General features: G+C 41.8%; 1 protein-coding gene across 1 annotated transcript in view; it reads left to right on the top strand.

Annotated features, from left to right (window-relative positions):
- The window catches only part of Pdzrn4 (PDZ domain containing ring finger 4), a 352,831-nt gene extending 341,619 nt beyond the window's left edge, over positions 1 to 11,212 (top strand). Inside the window, 1 exon segment of the mRNA XM_021652913.2 lies at positions 6,471 to 11,212. Coding sequence (XP_021508588.2) covers positions 6,471 to 7,988 — 1,518 coding nt within the window. The 3' untranslated portion in view covers positions 7,989 to 11,212.
- Positions 11,213 to 20,721: the final 9,509 nt, after the last annotated feature.

Genomic DNA, 20,721 nt, shown 5'->3' with positions numbered 1-20,721 from the left:
ACGGTATCCTTTGCTTTACAGAAACTTTTCAGTTTCATGAGGTCCCATTTATTGATTGTTGCTCTTAGAGCCTGTGCTGTTGGTGTTCTGTTCAGGAAGTTGTCTCCTGTGCCAATGAGTTCTAGGCTGTTACCCACTTTTTTTTCCAATTGATTTAGGGTATCTGGTTTTATGTTGAGGTCCTTGATCCACTTTGACTTTAGTTTTGTGCAGGGTGATAAATATGGATCTATTTTCATTTTTCTGCATGTAGACATCCAGTTGGTCCAGCACCATTTGTTGAAGATGCTGCAGGACAGGAACTTAAAAAGAGCAGGAACTTGGAGGCAGGAGCTGGGACAGAGGTCATGGAGGTGTCCTGCTTACTTGCTCTCATGGCTTGCTCAGCCTGCTTTCTTACAGGACCACCAGCCCAGGGATGGCACCACCCACAATGGGCTGGATCTTCCCACATCAATCATTAGTTAAGAAAGTGCAGTACAGCCAGATCTTGTTGTGGCATTTTCTCAAATGAGGGTCCCTTCTTTCAAATGACTCTAGGTTGAGTCAAGTTGACATAAAACCAGCCAGTATACTGACTGACTGGATAGTCTGCCTCAGCAGAGGCTGCACAACTCTGTGGGCAGTTACTTCCAATACAAGAGATCTTGACCATGTGACACGCTTGTACTGATCTTTCTGCTCATAACTATTCTCAAAAAGCTGGTCTCAATCCATAATAGTCAGTCACGAAAGAAAGACATTAATTCTTTTTCTCGGAGATAACCTTGGAAATTTGTTAGTTAAGAAAATTATACCTAGATATATCTAGGTCAGGGGTGTAACTTTCAGTCCTTTGCCTTTCTTCGTTCTGTCTTGAAAGTTTGGTGCTAACTACCATTGCTACTTCCTGCTGAGTTAGGGTATGGTTAAGAATTTAGATTTTGCGAGTAGGAAAAGAATTATGAATAGAAGGTGACCATTAAGTCTAGGTAATCCAAATAGATTTTGAACTTTAAAAGAAGTCAGTTGTTTGCTCCTAGAGACAGACTCATCATCATAAACTACAGGGGAGAGCACAGAAAGGAAGCTGGCAGAGCTCAAACTGCATGAAGGTAACAGAGAATGTAAGGGAAGCCAACACAGTCAAAAAATAAAGTCACCTTTGCCCTGGCTATCCTGGCTTTCATACCTGGGCTCTTGTAACTCCATCTGTTGAGACGTGCTAAAATCCACGTCAATGTCAATGTTCACTATATCACAGGCTACAGTCTGACTGTAAAGACAATAAGAAGCACAGTTACCATCTATGGACAAACAGAAGGGAGAGTCCATCATAGACTGGCAGACATTTTCATTTGGGGTATATTATACTGATTTCTTTCTGGTGCCTATTTTCATCCTTCGCTGAGCTCTTTTAGTCAATGAGATTTAAGACACGGTGTAGAAGTTCTTATTTTTTTCTAGAAACAACTTAGCCTAGTATTCTTTTACAATAATAATTCTAACAGCTGTCACAGTCCTTTTGCTTTTCCCATTGCTGTCTGTAGCATCAGTGACCAACCATCCTATGGTTAGGCTGATTTTCTGCCAGTTCCCAGCATGACTAGACCATACTGGAGGGGAAGTGACTGATGATGGAGTTACCATCATATTCATTTTTGTCACATTTGGGCAACAAGAGGTTTAGAAGAACTCCTCTCACTCAACCCAAAGATGGCTGGTGTCCCTTGCCAAGTCCTCTTCACTCTCTTTCTGTTGATAACAGGCATTATGTCAAAGCACTGGGCACGCACCACTGTGTAATGCACTGAAGGCCTATGGAGTCTTGATATGCGTGGATATAAAGCTTTAAAAGAAAAAATATGAAATACATAAGCAAAACACTCGTGTTATATTCTAGTTTAAGCAAAGAAAGATAACTTTCTGTAGCCATGTCAAATTCTATCAAGGAAAACCCAACTTATTTATAAACTTAGTTGTTCCTTAAAAAAATGTCTTTAAAAGGACCCCTACACCTAAGGTTCAGGGATCCTTTCACGAAGAGGGAGAGCAAAGAGTGTAAGGATCCGGGGGTTAGAACATCTTCTGTGAGATAGCATCTCTTATATATGATAAGGAAGCTGTGCCCATGAAAGGCCATTAATATTGTCATCTAAATCAGATATGCATCATGACGCCAGATAGCATGCAGTGCATACTGGGCGACACTCACAAAGCCGTGTCCCTAGATAAAGACCTACAGGCAATCAAAGGTTGCTGAGTGAGGGAGAATCCTTCTTTCCAGTCACAAGTCCCCTGCTAGGCTATCCACTCTTAACGCTGTCAATATTTTACACACACACACACACACACACACACACACACACTCCTAACAATAAAAATTAAAAAAGAAGGAGTCATGAAGTTGAGGCGTGGAGGCACAGGAGGAGATAGGTGTAGATGATGTAAGTACGGTAGTCATATATGAAATTCTAAAAAATAAAATAAAACTTAAATTAAAAACAAAAAGAGGATGCCTTAGACTCTTTTCCATGTATTTGAGTTCAGATACTTTGGAGGAGAAGCAAAAGTGTAGAAGACCAAAGACAATTGTAACTGGTAGAATTTCTATAAGAATTAGCACTTACTTTGACTGCATATAACATTTTCATATAAAAGCCCTGATTGGTAGCATAATATTAATTAGGACTGCTCAACTTTTATAGACTTTACTAAGAATAAGTAGATAATTTAAGAATGTTTTGTTGTTTTAGACACAGAGAATCTAGATTCTGGTTTGATATCAGCATGTCAATGTTTGATTTTTAGACCAATATAAGCAGTCTGTTCTTAGCTATAGCTCATTGGGAACACACAATGTTTTTATTATTTATTTATTTATTTATTTATTATATAATATTTACCCTCTACAGATGCTCTGTGACTGCTCAGAACCTCTCTGATTTATTTAGCTCTCCTAATTCTTTCTTCCTTCCTTCCTTCTTTCCTTCCTTCCGTCCTTCCTTTCTTGCTTCCTTCCTTCCTTCTTTCCTTCCTTCCGTCCTTCCTTTCTTCCTTCCTTCCTTCCTTCCTTCCTTCTTTCCTTCCTTCCGTCCTTCCTTCCTTTCTTGCTTCCTTCCTTTCTTTCTTCCTTCCTTCCTTCCTTCATTCCTTCCTTCCTTTTCAATCTGGGCCAATTTATTTTACACAAAATTATTTCTTATCATAAACACTGTCTTGTGTTTTTCTTGTTAAAAGACATCTTAATTTCTTTTTGTGTTCTTTGTATATAGAATTGCACATGTTAATTATACTTTTAAATCTTAATAACTTTAGCAAATCCCAGGGAGAAAGCAAGCTTTAAATGCCATATACCAAAAGTGGGATTAAAATACATTTATAGCCCTACAGAAAAGTCCTTTATTTTTACAAAATTTAAGAAGCCTAAGTATATTAACTAATAGTTAATGATACTTGAAAATTTTAAACTTATTTAGACATAACTCTCATGTTTTGTAGGGTTATTACAAATATAACCCTACCTGGACAGAAAACCCAAGTACACTGTATACTAATGATTTGAACTAACAGGCACTTTTTCAATGTAACAGTTTTAATTTATGAGTGTGCTCATGTACTTGTGAGAAAATTTGAAGAGAATTTCTTCAGTCTGTCATATAAACACATAGCACATAATATATATACAAAGAAACACATATACAAAGGTTGTACATCCTTCAGCTAGTCATGAGACTGTAATACAAGTTGCCAGGTTATAAGAAGAAAGTTAAAGCCACATGATATTATAAACAAATGGAAAGGTGAAGGCCTTCTAATGTTAAGGCTTTTATTTGCAAGTCTTTTGCAGTCTTTAGATGGATTTACAAATGAAGCTACATCCACAGCACCTGGTAGAGGTTTTTGTTGTTGCTGCTGTTTATTGTTTGTTTGTTTGTTTTTCCTGGTCTTTGTTCCCAATGAGTCTATGGATTCCCTCTTAGCAATTTCCATGTTAGCTAGACCTGGCTGAAATAGCAAAATCCTACAAGTAACTTGGAACAATCAAGAGATTTAAAGTGGGCAGAGGAGGAATTTAGAGAGCTAAAGCCCTTTACATACCAGCACAGGGCCTGCGGCTTAAGGCCACAAGGAAACTTTATAGAAGCCATGCCAGTCATACAAAGTAGAGGGACACACAGAACCAAAGAGAATTTACCAGAGAAAGGCCACAAGGAACTGGCATAAGCTCAGTGATAGCAAAAGGCACAGGGAAGTCTCCCTGTTACGAAGGAGACAGGAAAGCAGTCATTTGCTGCCAACATTAGTCTGAGGAATTCTAGGGGCAGTTCACCTTGGTGGGATGGAACTAAATCCTGCTTGCTGTGTCTCCGGGACCCCTGAAGGAAAAGTCACTGCTCAGGAAATGTCCCAACCCAGATACGTAGCTTATAGGGGCATTATCTCCCGACACCAGCAATCTGCCAGATGCCCCCTGTTAGTGTCTCAGAACTCCCCAAACTCCAAGAAGTATGGGTGGCTTAGGATAAGGGCTGCCAGTCTTGACTGCAAATGAGTGGAGTTCCTTCTGAAACAGGAGTGGAGTGGAGTGTGGTCTTCCGAGCTGTTTCCACGTGGCATTATGGGAAACTTTCCTAGCACCTCTCTGAGGGGCCTTGTCACCCAGGGTATCCTGAAGGGAGTGTTCAATTCTTCAGAACCACATATATAGAAAGCTTTCAGAAGACTCTTGCTATAGCCACCAAATCCCTCACCCTCTATCAAATCAATTGTCACCAATATGGATTCACAAAATGCAGAAAGAGAAACTGATAGGTAGGGGGGAGCATCAAGCAATTAAGCAAGAGTACACTTCCAGTACTGTTCGGATCAGACCAAACAGCTGTTCAGTGACCCCAAGTAGAACCTTATGATTCTGCTACTACACACAGACTCCAAAGGCTGCAATAGCCCAGGATCCCTGAAGGGCTTGCTGTCCTTGAGCCAAAGATTTAGGTTATACCCGTAAACCAGGAAGAGCGGCCAAGGCAGTGGCCTGTCATAGGCATACTCCTGCAGAGCCACTTGGTATCTATTCATGCAGAGATGTTTGCTTCTGCAAAAATGAAGTGGACGTGGAAGGTGGGCAGTTCTCCCGTGGAGACACAGGTACAGGCATCTGGACATGGCAGACTGACATGGGTTCAGATGGCCAGCCAGCAAGAGCTGCACCCTCCTGAAGGGCCACAGAGCATGCTTCTTCACAGGTCACAGGTTTTCTTTTTTGTGGGGGAAGTCACATTCTTCCCAGGAGTCTGCGCCTGTGATGTTATCCACAGGCCAGCCTGACTGCTTCTGCTTATGTCCGTTCTTAAGCTGGCTCCACAGCATAGGTACCATTTCTGAAAAACTTTGTTATCTAAGGGACTTATGCCCAGGTGCGTCCAGCCCTTAACCAATCCTACCTGCCCCAAACTAAATCTCATCTTTGCAGTAAATTAATAGCTAAGAGTTCTTCATATGTGATTGAGCTCTGGGACAGTGTGTTTATTTCTGAAGCACGTGATTGGGAGGCGCACTGTGGACCTGTATCCAGGAACACGATGTGCTGACCCTAAGTAATGTGGACAGTAGGAGGAGAGCTTTGCCTTCCAGCCCACTCTGCCACAAACAGCCTAGATCTGTCTGGGGTGGAGCTTCCTCCTCTACAGACAGAGATGGAGGTTCGGAGTTCCAGCACAGCGTGAAAGAGTGAAGAAAGGAGATGTCACTGCTGGACCAAAGCCAGGACAGCTGCTGAAAGGCTTCAGCCCTAGGTCCAGTTGTATGTTCATTTTATACCCTGAAACCACAAGGTGGGGTGCAACCAAACAAGATTTTACAGAAGCCTATAGTGGAGTCAGCAGGTTGTTAAGGGCAACTGCCCATTGTTTCAGCTATTGACCCAGGTCACTCTGTTTCAGGTACCACGTCTTGCTTGGCAAGCGAACAGTAGAAGCAGAGCCTCAGGTAGATTACTAAATAAGTCAGTAAATCATTATTGAATAAGTGGTCTTTTCTACCTTATTCTGCTTCACTTAAAGAAAGTGAAGAAGCAGCAATAGGTGGCTGTGGCTTCCAAGCATTAGACCTCCAAATTCCTGAGAGGAGGTAGATATTCTGTCTCTGTTATTCCTGTGTGTTTTTACTTGAGAATTCAGAGTGACTTCATGTATATCCTTCACCTCGGTTTCCAAAAGAGAATAGCCTGAAGTTAAAAACCCTTCATTTCCAGGTTCTCTGTCACATTCATAGCCAGCGAGTGTTAGAGCCATAATGAAAGGACTGTTTGTTTCCTCTATTTCACTGCACAGAAGGCTGTCACGAGCTAATTGTCTCTATTTCTAAAATTAGTATGCGAACTGCAGCTAGCGCTGCTTCTAGGAACTGCACGTTAGCCACGAAACACTTATCAAGCGAGTTTCCAGCAGCCATTTCTTTTCAGAATAATTCCTTGTGTTCTGTTTTCTCAGCCAAAAAAGCAGGAGGAGGAAGAAGGCACGACGGACACGGCCACATCCTCTTCCAACAACCAGGAGAAGGACAGTGGCGTGGGGCGCACAGATGAGAGCTTGCGCAACGATGAGAGCTCAGAGCAGGAGAATGCAGCCGAGGAAGCCCACAGCACATCTCTGAAGAGCAAGAGAGAGCTGGGCCAGAGCCAGGACACCCTCGGAAGCCTTGAGCTTCAGTGCAGCGGGAGCTTTGCCGGGGGTGAGTGCTTGGACTCCGACTGTGCCAGCAACCACGAGGTGTGTGAAGGATTCCAGCAGCTGCTGGAGCTTAAGATTCGAAACCACGGGGACTACGACCTGTACTACTCACGCAGCACAATTGAATGCCGTCAAGGGGAGCAGAGCGGGGTAGAGCACGAGCTGCAGCTGCTCAACGAGGAGCTAAGGAACATCGAGCTAGAGTGCCAGAATATCATGCAAGCTCACAGGCTCCAGAAGGTGACGGACCAGTACGGGGACATCTGGGCGCTGCACGACGGAGGATTCCGAAATTACAACACCAGCCTAGACACGCAGAGGGGGAAGCTGGACGACATCATGGAGCATCCCGAAAAGTCGGACAAGGACAGCTCGAGCGCCTACAACACAGCCGAGAGCTGCAGAAGCACCCCCCTGACTATAGACAGGTCCCCGGATAGTTCTCTCCCGAGAGGGATCAACCTCGCCAACAAGAAAAACCTGAGGAGCACAACGACAGCCCATCAGTCCCCTTCCAGACAGAGCACCAAGGAATACACATCTACCAAAGCCAAAAGCGCCGAGGAAGGCTGCAGCACCGAAAGCCCGGAGAAGAGTCTGGAGAACACCCAGCTTCCGGATCAAGAGGGCCTGGCCAGGGAGCACACCCCATACCTGTCTCCTTACCACAGCTCCTCCTACAGGTATGCCAACATCCCAGCACACGCCCGGCATTATCAGAGCTACATGCAGTTAATCCAACAGAAATCCGCCGTGGAGTACGCCCAGAGTCAGCTCAGCCTGGTGAGCATGTGCAAGGAATCGCCAAGGGGCTCAGAGCCCAAGATGGAGTGGAAGGTCAAAATTAGGAGCGATGGGACCCGGTACATAACAAAGAGGCCAGTGCGAGACCGGATTCTGAAGGAACGTGCCTTAAAGATCAAGGAGGAGCGGAGCGGCATGACCACAGACGACGACACCATGAGTGAGATGAAAATGGGGCGGTACTGGAGCAAGGAGGAGAGAAAGCAGCACCTGGTCCGGGCCAAGGAGCAAAGGCGGCGCCGGGAGTTCATGATGCGGAGCCGGCTGGAGTGTCTCAAGGAGAGCCCGCAGAGCAGCGGCGAGGGCAAGAAGGAGCTGAGCATCATTGAACTGAGCCACAAGAAGATGATGAAAAAGAGAAACAAGAAAATTTTGGATAACTGGATGACAATTCAAGAACTGATGACCCACGGGGCGAAATCTCCTGATGGCACTAGGGTCCAAAACGCCTTCCTGTCGGTGACCACCGTATGACCAGGCGGATGGGACAGCTGCCTTACAGAGCACGCTACCAGTTTCGGTAGAGAATGATTGCCTCGTTCAATGTGGCGTTTTTATATATATTTTGTGACTTTTACAGTTTAAATTTTTTGTAAGAAAAAAAAAATACCCTGTACTTTTTAATTTGCTTTTCATACGCTGGTACCTTCTTTGGCTATTATCTTTCTGTAACTTGTGATATATTCATAGCGCTCATTTATAGAAAAAAAATAAAAATAAAACAATGAAAAAAAGAAAAAAAATGACAAAAATACTAAGGACCTAATTGATTTCGTATTTTAATGTATCTATTGTAAGTTAAAAATCTCGATTTATTTCTCTAATTTTCTTATTTTCTATTTTAATAACTCAATGCCAAAACACGCCTATGCCCGCTTACTGGCATAGCGATTACTAAACCGAATCTGCATTTAAACCACGTGCCGCATCTTGTCTCATACGTGAAGTAGCACCCCTTCTTACAGCCTGTTGTACATTTAACACATACACGGCAGTCGTCTTTGTCTCCGTAAAGTGTGGGTGGACAATCTTCCTGTGATACGTAGTGACACTGGTCATGTAGCTAGGTAATTGTGGTAATTTGTGACAATTAAAAAAAAATAAATTATTGATTATCCATAAGCAAAGTTATCGAGGACTGTTCTTTTCTTTGTCCACTGTGGCTAACTTGCTTAGTTGTACATACACTATTAGAAGACTCTTAGTTGTGAATTATAAATTGTGCGCTTTTTCTACCTTTTTTTTTTCTTTTCTTCAATAAAGTCGTTTCTGAAACACTACTCACAGGTCATTGTGTCACATCTTCCTTCCCAGAGCAACTTAGAAAATAAATGAAGTATTTCAATAATGCTAAATTGCCCTTCACGACCCTCTAGTCTGACATTTGCATGTGAGAGAGGCAAAAACATATTTCTGGAAGAATGAAGAAAAAAAAAACTATTGATGAAAGGTCTCCTTCAGATACAACTGTTTCACCTGTAAAACTCACATTCTCTGAGAGGCTTCAACAATGGCAAGTTACCTCTCATCGCTCTAGAGGCTGTTAAATCGTTCAACTTGGGTAGGACACAATCCAGTCTGCAACACTGCATGTTCATTTAACTGATCACCTAAAAATAAATTGTGGGAAGCCATTTTTGCAGCAGTTTTCAGCATATTCAATTACATGCTTTACATGTCTTTAGCAAAGAGTATGTTGTTAACCGGCTGGGAAGATTCTGTTTTTTAACCTAGCTTTTTGTTGCTTAAACATTTAACCATGCCACATGCCAGTCATAAATGCCTATGGAATGAAAGAAGATGTTAGCCATGGGTGTAAAATTTCCTTTAACCTGACAGGCATGGCACCTAGAGATGTCTCAAGCTGATGTCCTGCATGAAACCTTACAATGCCTGCAAGTTAGCTCTTCAACCAGTCTTGGGCCTCAGCCCTAGGCTCAGGTCTTCTCATAGCTCGCCCAACTCACCCGCTGCTCCGTCTACTGAGGTCTGAATCACTCCTGCCCCCTTCTCACTGACGTTAGTGCCTCCTACTTTTGCTGAGATTTTTGAAACAAATCTTATACCTTATTAGAATGAAATCACAGACAGATCTTGGGGGAAACTGTGATGATGACAACACATTTTCTTATCTCTTCAGAGTATACTGGTATGCACATTGTTCTTCCTTGGCAATTTATTCATAATTAAATCATATACCTAGATTGTCATTGTCTCCCTTTCTAGACTTTAAGTTCATGTAAGGACAGTCTTGAATCCCCTTGCTTTGTAATTCTCTGATTAAATTCCATTTGAATAGTACCCTAAATATTTACTCTAAATTATTTTATGAATTTGCATTCCCCTGCTTAATTCTGTTGCTGCGATTAAACAGATTAAAACTCTGACCAAAAGAAACTGGAGCGGAGAGGGTTTAATTTCATCTTTCCCTGCCCATCATTGAAGTGAGTCCACATGGTAACTTGCTTGCTGCCTCTGTCTCTGTAATTCTCTCCTGCTCAGCTAGCTTCCTTGTACAACCCTGGACGAGGTGCCCAGGGAATTGCACCACCTGCAGTGGGCTTGGCCTCCTACATCAATTATCAGTCAAGTCAATTCCTCAAAGACGCGGACACAGACCAACCAGATAAAAGTAATTATTCAACTGTGATTGCGTCAAGTTGACAAGTGATGTTACCTGAACAGCCCTCCATAGTGGTCCTTTTGCTGCTGTTCTCCTACCTTTCCATGACTGCATCTTTTTGAAAGGCTATTCCAAAAAGGGAAAGAAACTAATTTTATTTGTCTATAGTAGAAAACTGGACTCAAATTTTATAATAGTGATAATAATATCAAAGTAAAGCAATTGAAGGTTTTCTTCTTAATTCTAGCCATTGTAAATGAAATTGCTAAACTACTCCAATGTACACTGAAATGATCCTTCCTTTTTTCCTTCCTTACTTCCTTCTTTCATTCCTTCCTTCTTTCTTTCCTTCCTTCCTCTCTTTCTTTCTTTCTTTCTTTCTTTCTTTCTTTCTTTCCTTTCTTTGACACCTGCTGTGTGTTGAATATCACCTTTTGTGGCCACATCTTGACTTGAGCCACGTACTGCTGGCACGCCTGCATCTTTCATCAGACTCAATTCAGCCTGGTTGCTTGTTTTCTGTTGGGGGTGGGGGTGTTGCCTTTCATTAGCATTGGTTCTCGGCCTCATAGTCTTTGTAATGGCAGTGCTATTTACTTGTTCCCTTGCTGCTGCTTCACCTGTACATTTATAAAGCTCTATGGTTTCATTTTCAAAATGCACAGATTGTTTCCAGGGGACTTAAGACAGCCAGAGATGAGGATGTCACTGTCCCATGACAGGTTACTCAGGCCACTCTCCGTCCTATTCTGCCAGGGCAGCAACATCTGCTCTCCTAAACACCACTTCCTCAGTGCACTTGGATAAGTTTAAAATCTGAGTTCGGTGACTAGTATTTAAGGATTTCGTGTGTCTTTCTTGTGTCTTCTCTCAGGACACTCCATGGAGCTTCCAATTCAAACTTTGAGAAACCGATGCCTTTGGTAAATGGTTTTTCTGATGATCCCTTAAACTAACAAGTCTTTAAATTTTAATGAATATGCAATTAAATGTTTCCTTTATTGTTTTCTATTAATTAATTCACACAGTATTTATGTGAATAATTATCAATGCAATTAACTATATATAGATATACTAATAACTGAATAACTTCTATTATTTCTCAATAAAACTAAACATTGCATCAGACTCATTGACTAATTTACTTCTTCCAGGAAAAAATAAAGCAGAGTTCCTAGAAATTCTTGACCTTGCCACTTACAGTTCTGTAGAAGTTCCCAGGGCTTACCAAGCAAAGCCACAGATATGCAGCTGCACGTGAGTGGAAAGACTGATTAGGAGAACACTGGAAATGTGCAGAAGAGAAACTAGAATCTCATAAGATATGGAGACCAGAGGCATCAGTGTACAAAGAGAAAATGAAATACCCTGTCACTTGTCACCCAGCTCCACAGACTGAGGGAAGGAGTCTCCCTTTTTCAGGGGTAAGAGTCGAATGGGGCAAATTCGAGAAATGCTGTCAATGTGGATGCTAGCAACCCCAGCTACTGATTAGTTACATAATTCTCTGGGGCCTGCATCCTGCTGATACAGACAAGCTGGAATTTTCAAAAAGAAGTCCTCCCTTTCCAAACAGCCTCTTATCACTTCCCACAAATTTCCCAGCATACCAAAGCCAGGAGCTGTCCCAATACAGGACACCTTGTCTCAAGTCAAACTCCTCCAAGGATGGGAAACCTGCATATTCCCATCCTGTGGACCCAATTGACATTCCAATGTGCTAGTAAAATTGGGGGTGCCTCACCAACCAAGCTTGGCATTGAAGCAGAACTTTGACTCAAATTGTCAAGATGCCTCATGCTACAGAGATTAGGTATTGCATCATGGAGAGTAATGAGAAAGAGGTGCTCTCCTCAAAACATGGAATGTGGAGCTCATCTGCTGGCCAGTCACACAGAGATGCATGGCAGTGAGGGAAGCATGTGTAGTCCATCCTGAGATGCTACCAATCCATTTTGCCGTTGCCACACACAGGTGCATGCTGGGAAAACTCTGAGCAACACAGGAACTCCAGCTGTTAACCATCTTGCAGGCACACAGCCCAAGACAGTCTGATGAGAAACTTTGCTAGTGCTGGCCCTGTATCATGACCTTCTCATGCTGGTGGACGCTAGGCCTGAAAGAATCAGAGAAAAAGCTAACCATCATCCTGCCCAGCTAAGGGAGGCTCGAGAGGAATTTTTACCATCTCTGACCAGCACCCTTTCAGTTTACTGGGTAAAAAGACACAATGTTTGAGGCCCATGACCAGTGCTGCTGGTAATGCCAGAGATCCCAACGAATAAAAAGTCAGCAGTGCCTAAGATACTTTATCACCCGACTAGGGACTGTACTACCATTGTAGCTATAGACACACAGTATAGATTTCACACACAGTGCTGTCCACATCACTCCTGCCTGAACTACTACCAGAATACACTGCGGTATACACTGTATACAAGTTATCAATCATAGGTAAAGAAACGACAGGAGACTGTACTTCGTGCCCAACTGGAAATAACATCAACATTGCCTAATGCACCAATGCCATCAGACATATGGGACTATTTACTCAGATCACTGATTCAGAAGACCATTAAATGGTAGCAATAGCTCATCTACTTCATGTACAAGTTTGAGCCTAAGAACACAGAAAATATATTTTAATTGGGTCATATAATATCTCCAAAAGATCAAAACTTTCTAGTAACAGACAGCAAAGAACTTTAGATGGATGAGAAACCTGAAAGAAAATTCAAAGAATGGCTTTTTAAAAGCCATTGAGTAAGATCTAAGTGCCTAAAGATAAACCGTTCACTGAAATTGAGAATAAAATGCAGGAAATAAATGTGAAACTCAACAGAGAAATGCATGTTTTGAAACAGACCCATATAGAAATTGAAAGTTCAATAAATCAAATGAAAAACTCAGTTGAAAGCCTAAGGATATATTAGATCAAACAGAATAAAGAATATCTGAGAGAGAAGATGGGTCTTTTAAAATTTCTTATTCACATAGGGAAGAAAAAAAACAGGAAAAGAAAGAAAGGATGAAGAAAGCACTCAGTATCTTTGCGACACCATCATTCAGTGATCAAACACAAGAATCATCCAAAGGCTGAGAAATAAAGGTTATAGCATAAAGGAAGAAAAGAAAAAAAATTAGACAGTCAAATAACAGTGGAGGGATTCTGCAGTCCTGGGAACTGCACACACATCAGCATGCTGAGGCTGACTGTACCCCAAACAGACCCAACCAGAAAAGACTCTTATCATGACATATGAAATCAAAGCACAGGACAAAGATGTCATTGTGAAATCTGTGAGGGTAGTCCTAAGACACATTGAATGATAACTCTATCAGGAAATGATTCTACTGCAAACACCCTCCAGGCCGGAGCACATAAAGTGATGTATTCTAACCCCAGAAGGAAAATAACTACCAAGCAAGGCTCCTGTATTCAGAATTGAAGGAGAAATAAAGACCCAAGATTAGTAAAAATGAAACTGATTTATGACCGTTAGGTTACAAAATCTACTGAAGAGAAACCTGCATACAGACATACATGAATGAAAATTATCTTATAACAATCTATAAGATTATCACTGCTGTTCCCAGCAGCTATAAGAGAGCAAATGGCACTCCAGGACAGAATATGGGTTGTCTCCCTACAGACTGTTAGGGGTCTCCAAAAGGCCCTAAAACAACACAGACTATGCTGTTCTTCTTGGTTACCCGGAACTAGATGGTGTTCCATGTGATTTTGGGTAAATTCTTGTATGCAGTCTGAATACCCTGAGAAGGTAGCTTTTGGAGCAAAGTTTCCCTGCACACTACATACAATCATGTTTGTCTCAAAGTGTTCTCAAGTCTCCTTGTCTGGAGGTGTACTCCCACACACAATAAAAAGAGAACAGCAAAAGAGCCCACGATTAAAAACACTGTGCCCCTACAAGCAGCTAGAACCTTACCAGTTTCCAACAGATTTTATTATTATTCATCCAATGATATATAAGTTCTTACAGCAGCAAAGAGAAGAGGAAAATTCAGCTATGGGACACTCATCACGGAGAGACAGTTTAATCTTAATATCAGAGAAAGAGTCTACAACCCCATCACTCCTGTATCCTTCGTGACTCTAAAGCCAGAACCATGAAGCTGAAGCTGCAGAGTTCAGCTGTCTGCTTAGGATGAAAACTGGACTGCTGTTTTAAAGACAGAAAAGCGCACCTCTTCAATTTTACCAATAAAGTCTCAGATGCTGAGGTGAAAACCTACTAGCTCAGAGAGGCAGAGAAAGCACCCAGCTGATCTTCCTACTCAGACAGCGTCACACACACATACACACACACACACACACACACACACAAAGCCAAGAGCTAAAAGCCAAAGAACTAAAGAGTCCAAAAGCTCTTTCTTTTTTTTCTGTAATATCTTAAATACCCTTCAACTCAAAGTCTCTCCTTATTACTTAATCCCTGTCATCTGGTTACTAGCTCTCCCTCTTAACCTAGGGCTAACTTTATTAAATCCTGTATATAGAAAGCTCTTGGATTAAAGGTGAGCATTAGGGCTGAGCCACATCAAACAGGCTTTTATAGTTCACATTCTTGGGGTCAACAGTGGGATTAAATATCCTATAACACCTGACCGCCCCCCTTTGAATTACATTTATGCAAGCTTTGATTTGTCAATGATTTCCTTCATTAAATATGCTTTCTTTTGCTTTTAGAACAGGAGATTTCTTGGGTACTTTAGATAAGTTGTTAGCTCATCTGGGTGGAATCTTTCTTTGAGGGCACCATTCCATTTATTTTATTTAATATCAGTCCTTTCTTAAAACTTCTCATCTCTTTGACAAGGCTTGGGTCTAACATTGAATTTCCTGGAATACTTTTCTTTTCAAATTGTACTTTTATTATTTATATTTTTCCTGTTCGCTTTTTGCACTGTAGATCTTTATAAGGTTCACTAAAATAACCATGTCAATATGAGTCTCTCTTGAACTCTTTTTGTCAATGAAATCAGTCCAAAACTCTTCAATTTACCGTCTGGCAGATTCTTAGGACAAAGACGAAAACAGCCATGTTCTTTGTCAAAGCGTCATAAAATGTTCTGTAACCCAGCTGATAATAGTACTCACCTCTGAAGCCACTTGTGCTGGATCTCTACAGTTCATACTGCTCTCGGCACTACTGTCTTCCAAGACTTTAATGGGACGGCCCATCGTGTCAGCCCCACCTGCATCACTTTTATAGTCCAAAATCCCAAAGTCTTCCACATTCTCCAACATATATTGTGGCCACGTGTAGGAAGAATTTTGGAATTTTGGTTTCTTTAAAAAGAGCCTAGATGGCCTCTGTATCAGCTCCTGACTCCAGGTCCATGCCTTGTTTGCATTCCTGCCCTGCTCCCATTCCATGTTGAACAGTGATGTGGATGTGTGAACTTGCTTTTGATCGTGGTGTTTCCTCACAGCAGTAGTAACCAGACTTGCAGATGTTATGTCATTTCCATGTCCGACCAAGGTGTGGCCTTCTAGAGTTAAAGGCCCCTGGACTTGTCTCTGTGTTCTGTGCAGTACCTCGTCGATGGCTGTCACCTAGAGGACACGTGCATGCCACAATGTACTTGTGAACTCACATAACAGCCCAGAGGAGTTTTAGTTCTCTCCCTGTCCTTTGTGGGTTCCGGGGACTGAATTAAGATCTCCAGGCTTGGTGGCAATCACATTTACCTGCTGAACCATCTTGCTAATGGGTTTAGCATTTTCAATAGTCAAATTTTATCAGCATTCTTTCTATTATTTTTATTTTAGACTTATAACATTATTCTCCAAACAAGAACAGACTTTTTTGGTAACATAAATGTTTATATTTATCTCTGGGGTATTAGTACTTGCTACAAATATAAAATGTTTATGAAATATCAGCTATGTAATTTCAGTATGTTATATAAAGTATAACACACTATACTCCATCCCATTATAGTCACCAATTGTCCTAAAGTACTCCTTGCATAGTTATTCATTTCTCTAGCAATCTGTGTTAGGGTCCACGTTTTCAGTCTACATGTTACAATTTGCTAAACAATCTTAAAATTCTTAACAATTCTGTTATTTCCCAGTTAAAATTCAAAGAAACTCAGCAATAGGATAAGAAAATGTTTTTGTTTTAATCCTAGGGGTGGGGATATGTGGCCGCCTCGCATGCAGCAGCTGACTATGTGCTCTAGCACATTTGCCTCGTGTTCCAGCCGTGGCATGATTTTGCCAGCTGCGGAGACTTTTTGTGATTGTGTAATGGTTAGAACATGGTTAGAATTTTGGGAACATTTCAGAGGATATATAAATGCTAGGGCCCTGAGAGGTGGTGGGTTGTTGGTTGGTTGGTTGGTAGATGCTCTTAGTTTTGTTATGGGTTCAGGAATAGCCACTCAGTGACCACTCACACACCAGACTCAAATCAACAGTGGTTTACTGAACACTAAACAGAAACTGACAGGTCAGGGCCTAATCGAGACTCTGGAGACAGACTTTAACATTGGTCTGCTCCTAAGGTGATTATATATATGTGTGTGATTATATATATATATGTGTGTGTGTATGTGTATAAATGTATATATATTATCAGGTAGCAACCAGGTAACCAAACAGTATCCAGGTGCAGGAAACAAACAGCAACTAGGTAATAACCAGGTAACAAAAATGCAACCAAGTATCCACGTGTAGGAAGCAACATTCCATCATTTTGACTAGCTACACAAAGTGTTTCTAACTGACCTTTAATTTGGTTGGTTCTGCAGTTCGGGGACTTCATAGAGCATCCAGGTAACAAAGTATATGAAGGTTGAGAAATGAACCCATAGAGACATACTTGGAGGCAAAATGGCTTCTGATATGCTAAAGACTACAACAGGTGTTAACAGAGGAGCCATAGTTATGCTAAGAAATAAAGTAGGTCTCAACAGAGGGGCTACAGAATTCAAGCAGATTACAACAGTTGCAGTTTGCTAAGTTGTCAGTCACAAAGAAGAAACAAGAAGAAAAGGTTATATTTTCTTACAGGGAAGATCAAACTTGTCCCAAGAAGCTCAATGCCCCTAATTGGCAAGAAGTAGTCTAAATATAATGTCGCCCCCTTTCCTTTCCATCCTCTTTTTCTCAAATATAGTGTTAGAAATTGAAAGGATGTAAAAAGGGTGGAGGAGGGTGGAAGAAGAGGGAACCAACAAAGTAGCAAAATGCAGGTTACAGTCAGGCCTGTCACAGAAATACCCTACTCCTGGTACCAACCTCTGGCTTAATTCCTTTTGTATTGCTGTGAAGGGACACATGGTCAAAGCAGCTTAAAAAGGAAGCAGCACTCTAGGTCAATATCCCTAATGAACACGAATGCAAAAATTCTCACAAAATAGTAGCTGTCTTAGTTACTTTTCTATTGATGTGTTAAGATACCCTAACTAAGGCAATATAGAGAAGAAAGAGTTTATTTGTGGGTTATGCCTTCAAAGGGTTAGAGTCCATGACCATCATGATGAGGACCGTAACAGTAGACAGGGAGGAATGACACTGGAGCAGTAGTTGAGAGCTCAGATCGTGACACACAGCCACAAGGCAAAGCGGGCTAAGTGGGAATAGTGGAGCTTTCGAAACCTCAGAGTCTTCCCCAGTTACACACCTCCCCCAACAAGGCCACACTTCCCAATCCTTCTCAAATATCTCCACCAATTGGGGACCAATTATTCCAGCATATGAGCCCACTGGCACCGTTGTCACTCAAACCACCACATTATACTAGCAAACCAAATTCAGTAGCACTTCAGAGCTGATATACCTTGGCCAAATTGGTCCCATTCCAGGGATGCATGAAACATCAACCGTATACAGATCAGCACACATTACATAAACAGAATGAAGGATAAAAACTATCAGCTTAAAAGCTACATGGAAAGCATTTGTAAGACCCCATACCCAGTTATGACAAAAGGCCTGAAGTATAGCAGACTCATAGCTCAACATAATACGCCAGGACAGCATTTATTAGAGCTTGAAATTCCAAAATGGTTCTTTCAGGAGGGACTTGGGGGATGGTATGGGAGCTTTAGAGGCTTTGTAGAGCCACATTGCCTGGTGCTCTTGTGAGGTGCCTCGTGAGAGAGCAGAGGTTCTGACAGATCCGAATGATGTAGACAAACATGTAAACTGGGTTTGTAAATCCCTAGGGTAGTCAAGAAAAGGGCCAAGCTGACAAAGAGACAAACTGTGGCGAGTAGGACAAACTGTGTCAGTCAGAGTTCCTAGAGGGAAAAAAAAAATGTAACAAGGTAAAATCTTGCATCTAGAGAGTTTGAGGAAGGCTTAAAACCTGAGCAGGATCTGCAGAGAAACATAAGTGACAAATGGTACAAGCAAAAAGGACCCTGCTTGTCCCCAGGCAGGCAGTGATCCCCCGGAGTATGTCGTGCTCTTTTCTTCCCTGCATAAAAGTATCCGGGGAGGAGAGGGGAGGATCCTTCACAGCCAAAGATGTGGTCAGGGGAAAGGCAAGGATCCAGAGCTGCCCTGGAGCTTCTCAGATACAGACACCCAAACTTGGGTTTCTTGCCCATGGTAGTGAGCTACATGGAGCCATACTGGCTAGCCAGGCCAAAGGCTTCTAAGTGCAGTGTAGCGTGGGTCTGTGGTAGGATGAGGAAGCTGGGGCTCATAGTAAATGCCTATGAGTGAGAAGGCTGGCTTCGGTGGTGTCCCTCATGCATAACATTGTGCCCAACTTATGCTGACAGGTATGCTATGAAATAGTTTGTGTGCTATAGTGAACCTTTCTGACGTTTCTGTTTTCTTTTTTTTTTTTTTTTTTGGTGGGGGGAGGGTGGCTGTCCATCACCAATCAGTGCTTGTTTGAAGCAGTTGATATGCTGGGCCTTAAGAGGCCCCACTTGCCCTCTGTGAAGGGTTTAGCACATAAAGTTAGCTCTCAGATGTCTCACAGATTTCCAAAGCGTCTAGAAAGAGTAAAAATAGGGGAGAAGAAAGCTAAGCCAGCGTGTTAAGAAATCAGTGAGTCCCTTGCAGATGTTTCTTTCCATTGCAGTAGGGTCAGTGTGTACAGCACTGCTGTCTATTTGTGTCAAGGCAACTCATTTACACTTCATTCTGAAACTGAACACTGATCAGAAAATCAATAGGTATCAAAACGCACCGTGTGAAACACACAAAGAAGCAAACAGCACAAAACTGTCAGAAGAAAATGTGTTTGAGATCCTGAAATGTTCGCTCGGTTAAGTGTTCTCCATGAGACATTAATAAGCGTGTTGTCTTGGGCAGATGAACTAAAAGCACACAAAATTAAATCTAAAGCTCAGCATATGAACGATGTTGGAGGAGCAAGCAGACCGAGGCCTTGCGCTCTCACTAGCTCTGGCCTTAGATCTTTCAACCACTGCTTACTTAATTGACAAGTTCCTGGTAGGTCTATGATTTTAAACCATCTCAAGCTCTATTTTCTCATCCACAAGATGGGAATGTTGGGATTAACAACCTCCAAAGCCAGTTTGATTTCTAATATTCTAGAAATTTGCCAAAAGTAAACATTTTCTTTTGATGAAGACATATAGTTTGTTATGGTACAAATAAGGACACTTGAAAGTGGAAAAAATTTAAAAAAGCCATAATCTATATAAAAATAATTCTACAACCCCTTCTAACACCAATTGCCATATCATAAGCCTTCTGTTTAGAACAGCACAGCTGTTCTCAAAACCTATGGGTCACAACCCTTTTTTTTTGGGGGGGGGTCACATATCCGATATCCTGCATATTGGATATTTACATTAAGATTCATAACAGTTGTGAAATTATAGTTATGAAGTGGTAACAAAATAATGTTATGGTTGGGGTCGTCACAGCATGAGGAACTGTATTAAAGGGTCACAGCATTAGGAAGGTTTAGAGTCACTGTATTAGGGACTAAGTTTTGATAGTTACACCTTCCATTCCTCCAGAAAATTACCTATCTTCTGGGGCCTCATATCATCATGAGGTTGTGCTCTAGAAGAGAGAGGTGGATCTTTGAGTGCATATTTGTAGAGATGATGGAAAAAGAAAGGAATTATCCATCCACGTGGATGGAGCTGAGCTTTGTTCTTCAGGCACTTCCATGTAAGTGCGCAGGCTTGCTGTTGAGCTGTTCCAGGGAGAAAGCCTCTGAAATCATGAAGCAGACACACTGGCTAGTTCTGCAAATGCTGTATGACTTAAGGCAAAAGAAGAATGAGGAGTTAGGCAGGAACTAGATCAAGAAGACAGAGAGACATAGAAAACACTAGCAGTAAATAGAATCAAACCTGTGCTTCATACAACACAGACTAGTGACAATTTGGCATTTTGAGGGAAGAAAAGCATGTAGGCCAAAAACAACAACGGATGGTATTCAAGTTTTCTTTCATTAAAGATGGGCTTTAAAAGTGTGTGGAGAGAGGTACAGAAGAAGAGAGAGAGAGAGAGAGAGAGAGAGAGAGAGAGAGAGAGAGAGAGAACTTCCAAGGTTGCTGGGCCTGGTTGGGGAATTGAGTGACCATGTTACTATGCTAAAGAGTGTAAAC

Source organism: Meriones unguiculatus, chromosome 8, assembly GCF_030254825.1.
Source record: "Meriones unguiculatus strain TT.TT164.6M chromosome 8, Bangor_MerUng_6.1, whole genome shotgun sequence".
Taxonomy (NCBI): Eukaryota; Metazoa; Chordata; class Mammalia; order Rodentia; family Muridae; genus Meriones; species Meriones unguiculatus.
Note: the sequence above shows the minus strand (reverse complement) of the source record. Positions and strands in the feature narration are given on the sequence as shown.